Below are 12,407 nucleotides of genomic sequence, written 5' to 3'. Positions count from 1 at the left end.
CTAGTCAATTTGGAAGCTAGGGCAGAAAGATAGCCACATGGTAAGAACCTGACAAAAATCTCTCCCTCCCTCTCACTCTCTCTTTCCTCTCTTTCTTTTTGTCTTTCCCTTCTCTTTTTCTTCTCCCCTCTCTGTTTTCTCCTCCTCCCCCACATAAAAAAGTGAAATAAAATAGTAATCTTCCCTCAGAAAAGTTGCCCTCTGCCTTCTCTTTCTCCTGTATTAAAAAGTCATATTCATCCATTCATAAAATACTCATTCACTCCCCAGTCCCTGTGGAGGTAAAAGATAAATAAAGACACAGCCTTCGTCTTCAGGCACACTGTCTATGGGAAATGACAGATACATAAACACCAATAGTATGATGCAATTTCAGACTGTGCAGTCTTACTACCAGAGTTCAGAGGACAATACGTAATACCATCTGGGTGACCAACCTCACAGGAAACTTAGCCAAAGCGATGAACTGACTCTTAAAGGAGGGCCCCTGCACTGTGCCTCTAGTTCCTGTGGTCCTTGTCTTCTGTGACTGAGGCAGTTTGGTACTACCAATAGTACGTTCTTTCTCTTGAAATTCTGATTTTTACATTTCCTGGGTTCTCCCTTGATCTAAAGCCACTCTGTCAGTCTATTTGCAGTTTTTACTTCATCTACAACCTCCTTAAATGATGCTATTCCCTATCTTTCTGGCTCTGGGATTCTCTTTCTGCCTTGCATTTTTGCCTGGCATTATTTTGTTTACCTCCATAGTTTCAATGACCACTCATAAGGTTCTAGCTCCCTGATTTGTATCTGTAGCCCAAACTAACCTCCTGATCATACACCTCCTCATCCTCCTAGATGCTATACATCTATCTCCAGTGCAATACACACACACACACACACACACACACACACACTAATGCATACTTTCAAAGCTTAGATATTTACTAAAATATCTATTATAAACCAAGTATTCCATAAAATCTACCTCTGTTATGTCATCCCCATGCACATTTCACACTAATCAATGTAAAAGACTCATAGTCTTCTCATTGCACTTGGCTGGTGGCATAAATTAAATTGTGATTATCAGAAAAATGTATTGCACGCATGACATGCTTTACAACTAATGATATCATCTTCATTTTCATTGCCTCATTTAACTTTTTTAAAAGACTGGGTCAGATAAGATATTCACAAACATACTTTAGCCCTGAACACGTTTTTTTAAATCTGTCTTTAAGAAAAGAGGGAAAGGTTGATATTTTCCTTGACAAGAATGAAAGAGCTCCTTGGACTATTTCAAGACACTTAGAGTTAAGTAGTTGCCACCTACTTTATGAAATCTACCAAGGTTATTTTATGGGAAATTCATTATTTCTTCAAGTGACCAGTTACCCATCTCTCTTTTCATTATTATTTTAGTTGTTCCTCTAGGTCCAGTATATGCTTTCTACCTTATCAGTCTATTTGATGCTAGTATCATATGTCTTCATTGACTTCACTTCATCACTCATACTTCCTACTTCCTTTTGTTATTTCATACCATACATTCCCTTCTTACAAAGATAATAAGCAAGAGACCAGCAGGTGGTATAGTGGTTAAGGCACTGGACACCCCCATAGGGCCGACTATGGTTCAAGGCCCGAACCTGGTGGCTTGCCTTCTCACTTTACTTTCCCTCTCTCTCTCTATCTCTCTGTCTCCCCGGTCAAATTTAAATAAATGAATGAATAAATAAAATTTTAAAAAATAATAAATAAATAAATAAATAAATAAAATTAAATAAACATTTCTTTTTAAAGGGATAATAAGCAATAAAATATTTTTTAATCTTGCATAAAAACATAAATAAGTGGAAGTGATAAAGAATTGGCCTAGCTTAACTGGGAGATTGAGAGAAAGTAATCTTCCTCTACTCTCTATAAGACTACATGAACAGCTACTGCCCAATCATCCATTTCCTCAGCAACAACAGCAAGATTGCTCCTACCCCTCACCAAACAACTTTAAGTTCCATATTGTCATACTTGTTGAAGGCTCTTGCCTTTTTTATTTTTTTTTAATTTTCAGAGAGAGAAAAAGAGAAGAGAGAAGGAAAGTGAGAGAGCACCCACCCACACAGGGAATGGTCACACCACAATACTTTCTGCACCATTTCTCCCTCCTTTCAGGATTTTGGGCATGTACACACACGTGCCTCACCTGTTTTTTAAGCCACTGAGTCTAACTGCTCAGTCGGCCAAGAAGGATCCAGCTGCCCTAATCACTACATCCCAGACTAGCAGGCCCAGTCTCTTGCCTTTTTATACCTCATATTTTACAGACAAAGTGCCAGATAACAAATAACTTTTTCCAAACAACATGAAAATCAAACAAAATAGACTTTAATCCAAGTAGAAATATTCAGTTACTAGAACTTAAGCATCTAATTTCTTTGTGTGTGTGTGTGTGTGTGTGTGTGTGTGTGTGTGTGTGTTTAAGGTTTTTGCAAGAGGGCAAAAACCAGAGAGACAGAGAGAGACAGTGAGAGGGAACATGAAAAATCACTTCCCAGAGAGGCTAGCCACTCTGAATCTTCTTTCCTCCATTTTTGCATTTTGGGCAAGCATGCACGTGTCTGCATGATTTTCAAGCCACTGAGTCCAGAACTTGAGCCATGGTCGGCTTTGTGGGAGTCCAGTGCCTTAATCACCTGACCACCTGCTGGCCCCAAACATCTGTCCTCTAACATGCAATTGGGCAGTCATTTTAGACAGGATTTAACTTCTCTTGAAAGACATTATTTCAAAAATAATGCCTATTTCTCCTAGAAGGGCTTAAACAGATGTGGAAGAACACATATTAGTTATCTTGAAACCTATCGATTAACAGTACCTAGCACACACTTCACAATGTGCACATATTGAATCAATGGATTTTACTGATAATACATGTTTTGAGTGAGGTAATGGAGGTATGTCCTCTGTATTATTACTTATATGAAAATTTCACTAAAATGTTGTCATCGTAACTGACCTATCTCTGAGAAAAGATAAAACATATTGAACCAGCCACTGAGGTGGTGGTTAAGGTGACTGGATCCCACATGGCCAACTGCATGATTGGAGCCTCCAATCCAGTGACTTGAAAGACATGCCAGGCAAGTGTGCATGTGTGCCCAAAATCTCAAAAGGAGAATGCTCAAGAAGGTATTATGGCATGGCCATCCCCCTGGAGGTAATTTCTCACTTTATCTCTCTCTCCCTCTTTCTCTTTCCTCTCTCTCTCTCTCTCTCTCTCTCTCTCTCTCTCTCTCTCTCTCTCTCTCCATGCCCTATGATTTAAAAAAAAAAATGATCACCTCAGACATTTTCCTTTTTTTTTCCTAGACATAGGTTCTCACTATCTTGCTGGCTTCAATCTCATGATCCTCCTGCCTCAGCCTCTTGAGTAGCTGGGATTATAGGTGTTGTGCTAGACCAAGTATTTTAATAGCCTATAGCAGGACTTAATTTATTACATGTTTGAATTAATATCTCCCTGACAAATTCTTTAAAAATTCATTGTATGTTTGGAATGCAGAAAGTATAAAATCAAGGCCCCCAATTTTTGACATGGTAGGATTATCTCCTCTCATTTCATCAATATAATGAACAGTCCTGTTGCAGAAATCAAAACTTTTATCTACACTAGAAAATTATTTGAAGCTCATTAACATGTCATAACCCAGAGTCTCTGAGAATTCCTAAAGAGCATGACAAAAATATCTCATTACCAGCAAGTTAATATTTTTTAAAATTCCTTTCTTATCTCCTTTTTTTCAGCCTCTACAAGCATAGGAAGAGCTCTCTCTCCTAGACTTAAATAATTTAAATCAGAAACTTCAAAAACTGCCCTAAAAAGATTCCTCTGTGCCTCTAAGTAAGTCTAACTTTCTGGTTTACTGGAAAGTGTGTGGTTAGTGAGTCCAGAGCTCAGCCTCAGGCTGAGACCTCAGGGAATTCAGCGCATTGGCCCAGATTCCCTGGGCAGCCAGTGCCTGCCTAAGCCCAGACAGCCTTTTGATTGGTTCAACTGCAGAGTTCTGCCTTTAAGAAATGCTTGTAGAGGACTTTTCACAAACGTAGAAGAAATAAATGAGGAGACAGCATATTACTGCAGCTGAGATCATGTGGGAAGATTTTAAAGAAATATATGCCTGTTGTTCCAAATATGACCTTCTACAGTGTCCTGCATTGCAGAATGATTCCTCTCTAGGTTAAGGTAGTCACAAGAAAGATCCCAATCCTGTGACACAGCCTGTGCTACCAGAGTTTGAAGATGCTGATGTCCCTTGCTTGTTGACATTAAAGAGAAAACACTGTCTACCCTGAAGAGTCAGACTCCTGTGACAGGGGTTCTCTTAGGGAGAGACCTTATCTATGATGTGTCTATCAGTGATGGGAAAGACAGACCGTGTGCAGCTGCCTCCTCCAAGAAAAGACATGAGAATGGTAATTAATTTCCCGATTTTCTGATATTCCCCTATTTTTCTACCTGTGAAGTTCTGTGTATATTTTCACTCTTCTGCTGCTCCTTTTCATCCCTCACCTCCATCTCCTACAACTTTATGATCCATTCCATTCATTCTGATGCCTGAGACTCCCACTCCGCTCATCCTTCATCTCTGAGCTAGAAATGGGCACTTTCTACCCATTGGCAGACAATCTCCCCTTTAATGGTCTGCTGTCTGTCTTCTCAAATGATGCACTTGCACCAGACATCTTGGAAATCTTCTCAGAAAGGCTTTTATTCACTCAGTGCTCAGCACGGAGGACAGTGACAACTTACAGCCCAGGCATAAATCCTCTCGTGCTTTAGGATACCAAAAGATTGCAGAAAGCTGACACCTGGAGTGAAATGAGGATATCAGAGATAGATGTTGGACTGGTGGAGTCATTTATTTCCCAGCCTTCCCAGAACTTCAATTAGGGGAATCTGAGTATATTTATTCTATTATTAAATCCACCCTCAGATCTAGTCACCACTGAGTCGCTATGAAGAGTGTAAAGGGAACACAGGAGAGGACAGCTCTGAGAATAACTTTAAGCAGATGAAGTTTTTCTTTGATTCATCCTGCTTCCAGGGCTTATATCTTTCTCCCCATTTTAGATTCCTCTCTCCTGCATCTAGGATCTAAATATTAGCTCTTAGCTCCTGGTGTCTTACAGTCACCTTGTCCACACTGGCCTTTCAAACACATCCTTCATTTGTTTCTTCATTCCAAAAATATCTTAAAGCAACTGGTGTGAGAAAGACACTTTGTCATATATCAAAAGCATCATTTTATATAAACCTATTAAATAGCTGAACCTTTGGGCAAGGTCTTTTAACTAAGATATTATCTCCACTAAAATTGTTCTTGGGTCAGCCAGTGGCATGGTGGTTCAGGCAGCTGGATCTCACATGGCTGGTTTGAGTCCCAGGCTCAGCAGCTTGAGAAACATGCCAGGTGCATATGCACGTGTGCCCAAAATTCCAAGACGATAATGAAGGAGAAGGGACTGTGATGTGGCCATTCCCCCCTTGGGAGGGGGGTGCTTTCTCACTTATTTCTCTCTCTTTCTCTCTCTCTCATCTGTCTCTCTGGTGAGTGCAAGTACTCTATAGTAAAAAAAAAATAATTAAGGTTTTTGCCACTGGGTGCTTGCACTCACTGGAGAGACAGAGAACTACAGTGAAAGGAAAAGTAAGAAATCAACCCCCCAGGTCGGGTAGCCACAAGACAATCCCCCCCTTCTCCTTTCTCCTCCTTGGATTTTAGGCATGCATACACATGTACCCAGCATGAGTTTCAACCTGCCAAGTCCAGGCCTTGAACCACAGTTGGCCATGTGGGAGTCCAGCACCTCAACCACCATGCCACCTTCTGGCTCTTATATTAAATTTTTTTTAATTATTATTCTCAACCTTGGGCTTGATTCTTTCATCAGTGAAATGAATCTGTGGTTTTCAGCTGAATTAGGGAAAATGTTTACTTTAGTGAACTTTTTGAAAGTCACAAAATTATAAACATAATTAATATCCTGCTTCATTTATTTAAAAAAAAAAATGTTCCAATGAACAGATGGGTAAGCCAAAGCCATGTGAAGTGTCTGTGTTGGCAAAATGGTAACACAGATATTTATCTAAGACGATCTGAATTCTTCCTTTTACATTTCTAACCCCTTTGTGTTCAACCTCCTAGTCTTTCCCTTTAGTTTTTCCTGCTTTCACCTCATATGCTAAATCTAGCCTCTGTCTTTTACATCTCAGGATTAAAAGAAGTCACTATCTTCCCTTCTGAAGAGTGACTGCAACTTTGATTTGTTTTATGCCTAATTTGACTCAAGATTGAAATGAAAATATTTGCCCCAATCATTAAAAAAATCTCAAACATTAGTTTGAGGTGCTGTTTAGGGATGGGGTGGGCAGGGAAATTCCTTTCTTTTTGATAGTCTGAAATTTTACTGAAATAGCTAACGCTTTCATTTATACAAGCTACGGATGTATGGAAGGAACGTTATAATCAACAGATTTCTATCCATTTTGGGTACTTTAAACTTTTTGCTTCTTTCTTCTTCCCCTTTATTCCCTCCCTCTCACTCTCCCCAACTATGCTTCAGGTAAGGGACTGATAACCAGAATATACAGGGAACTCCAAAGCTTACACACACACACACACACACACACACACACAAAACAATATTCTTAACGGGAGAGATCGAAGCTTCTATGGACATTGTGGCCAGGTCTCCTTTGGGAGTGAAAGTGAAAGAATGGAAGGAATTTTCAGGATACCCCTATTCACAAATACTTTGAAATATTTACATCTTTGCAGAGAATGGCTTCCATTCATCATCTGACTTTGCTTATACAAACCCCAAATAATGTGTTTGCTTTCAATAATATATACAATCTTATCCATGCAGGGTCCTAAAAAGTAACTGCTCTGGCTGGCTGTGCTTCACCATGATTGGATGTACCGTCATGTAGGCATAGAAACAGGCAAACACTGCCCTGTTTGTGAAGACCCACAGGTAAGCTACTTGATCCTAAGATGGACATAAGCTTAAACTGATAGATTTGTTCATAGGATCAGAATTCAAGTTTCTCTTGATAAGTTGGCACCTGGTCATGGTTTCTGACAAGGCGGAAAAGTCAGAAATAAGATTCCCTGAGCCAGAAAGATTAAACATTTGGGGGAATACAGAAGCCTATCATAGAAACAGATTATGGAGGCCAAACAGAAGCAGAATAGTGGTTTATTACCCTAAAAATTTCCAAGTGAAGCAAGAGTCCTCACATAAAACAATAATTTACCACACAGCCCTGTAAATTAGGGTTCAGAATGATTTCATAGTGTCACCATTAATATAAACTGTTCACAATCTTAGTCCTCTTGGACATACAGCTGATGCCTAGGATATGAGGATACAAAAGAAAAAAAAAAATCTTAAACTACAAAACTCTTTTCTCTCTGACTTTCCTTGGACAATTAAAGAATAATGCATCCAGGGCCAGCAGTTAGCATAATGGCTATGTCACTGGACTCCCATGTAGTCGGCTGTGGTTCGAGTCCCAGACCCGGTGGCTTAAACTCATACCAGGTGCATATGCGTGCATGCCCAAGATCCCGAGAGGAGAATGGACGAGAAGGGATTGCGGCGTGGCCGTCCCCTATGGGGAGTGATTTCTCGCTTTGTCTCTGTCTCTGTCTTTCTGGCGAGCACACACACCCTATATCAAAAACCTCTCAAAAAAAAAAGAATACATCCACATCACGAAAATAAGTAGCATCTCTCAGTAATGGCAAAACTTCTTATAGGTTCTTTAAAAATGAGAAAGCATCAATTTTTTTGCAGTGACATGAAATGACACATGCTATGCAAATAAAAGCATCCTTGAAATTCATCAACAATAGCTCTGATGCATGGCAACTTTGATGGACTGCAACATCAGCAATACTTCTGCCGAGCATCAGTGCTATGGATGGCACTGGAGTGGAAGGATGAGATGTGCTGGAGGTAATCAAGAGCTCTTGTGACATGTACATTGTATGCCCATCATGGGAGGCTTCAGGAATAATCTAAGAAGTATACACTGAAACTAACACAGAATGAATGCAGGGACAAAGAAACATGGACTCGTGAATGTTATAAATTGTGATCCATGTCCTCAAATAGCTTTCAGTCTAGAGGAGAAACAGATACATGTTTAACATGTGTACACATAAGGCTGCTATTGGTGTGGTGCTTAAGGCACTGGAATCCCACATGCTTGACTATGGTTCAAGTCCCAGACTTGGGGGCTTCCTTTCTCACTTTCTGTCTCTCTCTCTCTCTCACTGGCCAAATTAAAAAACAATAATGATGCTAATAAATAAAATTAAATAAATATTTTTAAGTATACATATAGAAATATTTTTAAAGTATACATAAAAAACGTGTTAACAGATATATGAGAAAAGAAGCAGAATTCAGACTATGACATAAGGATGAGAGCAAGGAGCCCAGTGATTTGAACACTGAGAGAGACGTGGGTTAAAACAGGAAGCAATGCTGGAAAAGCCATGTCACAAGCTGTAAAGATGCCCAGTGATTCGATTAAGAAAGAAGAAAAGAAAAAGAAAAGAAAGCAGCCAAGACAGGGAGTAAAGGAAGAGCAGGTTTATAGGTGACATTGGAAAGCACATGGAAATTTGAATCAGTGAAATTAAGAGTATATTTGATGTGGAGAAGATTGTGAGCAAAGGCAGAATCAAATAGGCCTTTTTGGTATCAAAAGCAACTAAAATGAGTAAAAATTTAGGGAAGATGAGGAAGAACTCTGAATTTCAGTACAAGAAAGCATTACTTATCACTATGGACCAAGTCTAGATATTGGGATGATAATTAGAAAAAAATTAGTAATTATTTTCTGGTTCTTCAAAGTATTGTCAATATCTCACTATAAAATTTCCCTTAATATCAGACTTCTCAGGAAAAAACAGGGATAAAAATTCTTTTCCCTGGATAAGAATTTCCTGACAATTCTCACAACATGTACTTCTGAGCAGTAACTGGGAAGGTACCCTTTGTATGTATAATAAAGTCCTAGTAAAGTTAAATGTGCTGTTTATGAAGTCCAGAGCAAGGCCTGATCATTTCATGAGCACCAGGCACTTTTGCCTTTGTATACCCCTTTTTCTATCAAAAACCTAAAATTTGTTTTTGTTTTTGTTTTGTTGTGTTTTGTTTTTGGAGAGGTTTTGCGCTATAGGGCACGTGCGCTCACCAGACAGACGGAGAGAGACATAGAGACAGAAAGCGAGAAATCGCCCCCCAGGGGGGATAGTCACGCCGCAATCACTTCTCCTCCATTCTCCTCTCGGGATCTTGGGCACGCACGCACACGCGTCCAGCGTGAGTTTAAGCCACTGGGTCCGGGACACGAACTGCGATCGACTACATGGGAGTCCAGCAACATAGCCATTATGCTAACTGCTCGTTCCCTAAAATTTGTATTTTATGATTGTACGTTTATAAAGATAAATAGAATCCAGGCTGTATTATGTTCATTTTCCCCTCTGATCTTAAAAGAAATAACATTTCCACCTACTACATAAGCACTGTGGTCTAAATTCTGTGCCTACTGTGCCTAATCGAGTCAGCTATGGTAAGGAGCCATTGAATGGTTTTGATCAAAAATAATAATAGATAACTCGATGGGACAAGAGAAGACCTAGAAAACCAATGCAGATATATGCTACATATTTTAGGGTTTCTGAACTGTGGGAATAGTGTAATAGACACTAAATACCATGAGTGTATAGGTGAACCAGACATACTCACATTTTCTGGTAAATTTAGTGGAGGAGCAATAGAATTCTCTGAAGTATGTCAACACTGGGACCAGCAGTTGGCATAATGACTATGTCACTGGACTCCCATGTAGTCGGCCTCAGTTCGAGTTCCGGACCCGGTGGCTTAAACTCACACCGGGCGCGTGTGTGTGCATGCCTAAGATCCTGAGAGGAGAATGGAGGAGAAGGGATTGCAGTGTGGCCATCCCCCCTGGGGGTGATTTCTCGCTTTCTGTCTTTCTGTCTTTCTAGCGAATACACACACCCTATAGCAAAAAACCTCTCAAAAATAAATAAACAAATAAAAGAAATAAGTCAACACAGACAGGCTCAAGATTAATGATAACAAAGAGGATAAAAACTCTTACCGAGATACAAGTGGGTAAAGTTTTGCTATGTCAAACAAACAAGATGAACACAAAATCTAGACAAAGCAGAGAGGGATGTATGAGAAGAAGATGTACGCCCTGAAGGACATATTAACAATTATAGGAGATCTCATCCTTCTTTCTGCTTTACTCCAAGGAAATACCCTCCACAAATGGCCCTGAGGAACCACAGCACTATCACGGAGTTTATTCTCATTGGGTTGTCTGCTGACCCCCGCATCGAGGCTCTGCTCTTTGTGCTCTTCCTGGGGATTTACCTCCTGACCATGATGGGGAACTTGATGATGCTGCTGGTGATCAGAGCTGATTCCCGCCTCCACACGCCCATGTACTTCTTCTTGAGTAACCTGTCATTCCTGGATCTCTGCTTCTCTTCAGTCACTGTTCCCAAGCTGCTGAAGGACCTTCTATCTGAGAAGAAAACCATCTCAGTAGAGGGCTGCCTAACTCAGGTCTTCTTTGTGTTTATCACTGCAGGGACGGAAGCCTTTCTTCTCTCAATGATGGCCTATGACCGCTATGCTGCCATCTGCCACCCACTGCTCTATGGCCAGATGATGAGTAATGAGCTTTGTGTGAAGATGGTGCTGGCCTCATGGGCCCTGGCCTCTCTCAGTTCAGTGGTCATTGTGCTCTTGGCTGTTAATCTGGACTTCTGTGAGGCCCAAACCATACACCATTACACCTGTGAACTGCCCTCTCTCTTCCCTCTGTCTTGCTCTGATACCTCCATTAATATCGACATCTTGATCTGCTCCACTTTACTGCATGGACTTGGAACATTCCTCCCAATCTTCTTCTCTTACACCCGTATTGTCTCCACTATCCTGAGCATGAGCTCCACCACAGGCCGCAGCAAGGCTTTTAACACGTGCTCCTCCCACCTCATCGCGGTGATCCTGTTCTTTGGGTCAGGTTTGGTCCGCTATCTTATGCCCACCTCTGGTTCCTCCCTAGATTTGCTTGCCTCCTTGCAGTACAGCGCAGTCACACCCATGCTGAATCCCCTCATCTACAGCCTAAAGAACCAGGAGGTGAAAGCAGCTGTGAAAAGGACATTTGAGAAATGTCTGCATTATTTTAGGTAACGACAAAGGACACTGAATGGTAGGAAATAGTTTGTGCTGCCAAGTGCTTCAATTTAAGGTAGAATTTTGGTGGGGCTGGCAGGTGGCAAGGTGGTTAGGCACTGGACTTCCACATGGCCGACTGAGTTCAAGTCCCGGACGTGGCGTTTTTCTTTCTGACTGTCTCTCTTTGGTCAAATTAATAATGATGATGATGATGATGATAATAACAAATTAAATTCAATAATTCATTCAAAATAGTTTAAAACTTTGGACCAGCAGGTGGCGTGGTGGTTAAGAGCACTGAAGTCACACATGGCCGACTGCAGTTTGAGTCCCAGACCTGGTGCCTTGTTTTCTCACTGTCTCTCTCTTTCTCTTTCTCTTTCTCTCTCACTCTGTCCCTCTCTGGTCAAATGAAAATAAATAAATAAATAAAGTTTAAGAAAATAATTCTTTTAAAAAATAGCATAAAACTAAAGGTAGAATTTTGGATCACTAACTTAGAGGGAACCCTGTATCACTCTCTCACTGACTATATTGGTAATGAAAAATAAAAGTGGAATGATATATTCAAAGTCGTAAAGAAAAAAACTGTCAACCAAGAATATATTATCTAACAAAGTTGGTCTTCAAAAATAGAGTACAGATCAAAACTTTACAAGACAAAAAGAAAAGCTGAGGAAATTCATCACCATTAGACCTGCCTTACAAGAAATAGTAAAGGGAACCAGCAGATAGTATAATGGCTACATCACTGGACTCCCATGTAGTCAACCGCGGTTCGAGTCCCAGAGCTGGTGACGTCAACTTACACTGGGCTCATGTGCAAATGTGCCCAAGATTCTGAGAGGAGAATGGAGGAGAAAGGATTGAGGCAAGGCCATGCCCCCTGGGGAGTGATGGCTTTCTATCTCTCTGTTTCTCTCTGTCTTTCTGGCGAGCAAATGCACCCTATAGCAAAAACCTCTCCTGCCTCCAAAATAAAAGCACCACATGCACACACATGCACAATAACTTTGGAAAGCCAACCTGGTGAAATATTGTTTTCATGTCACACTGTGAAATAAAAAATTAGAACATCCCATTTATTTCAAAATAGGGTCAAGAGGCAGTTGAAGAAA

General features: G+C 40.5%; 1 protein-coding gene and 1 non-coding gene across 2 annotated transcripts; both read left to right on the top strand.

Moving 5' to 3' along the window:
* The first annotated feature begins 1,217 nt into the window (after positions 1-1,217).
* LOC114006097 (U6atac minor spliceosomal RNA) lies at positions 1,218-1,344 on the top strand. Its single transcript, XR_003547859.1, has one exon. It is a non-coding gene; the product is annotated as a U6atac minor spliceosomal RNA (small nuclear RNA).
* A 9,013-nt stretch (positions 1,345-10,357) lies between these two features.
* LOC102486607 (olfactory receptor 8S1-like) lies at positions 10,358-11,304 on the top strand. The gene has a single exon (XM_006168247.1). It carries the CDS (start codon positions 10,369-10,371, stop codon positions 11,302-11,304), a length of 936 nt encoding a protein of 311 aa, XP_006168309.1. The 5' UTR covers positions 10,358-10,368.
* Positions 11,305-12,407: the final 1,103 nt, after the last annotated feature.

Source organism: Tupaia chinensis, unplaced genomic scaffold (assembly GCF_000334495.1).
Source record: "Tupaia chinensis unplaced genomic scaffold, TupChi_1.0 Scaffold145652_1, whole genome shotgun sequence".
In the NCBI taxonomy this organism is placed as follows: Eukaryota; Metazoa; Chordata; class Mammalia; order Scandentia; family Tupaiidae; genus Tupaia; species Tupaia belangeri.
The sequence above is the reverse complement of the archived record's forward strand: the minus strand, read 5'-3'. Positions and strand labels throughout refer to the sequence as shown.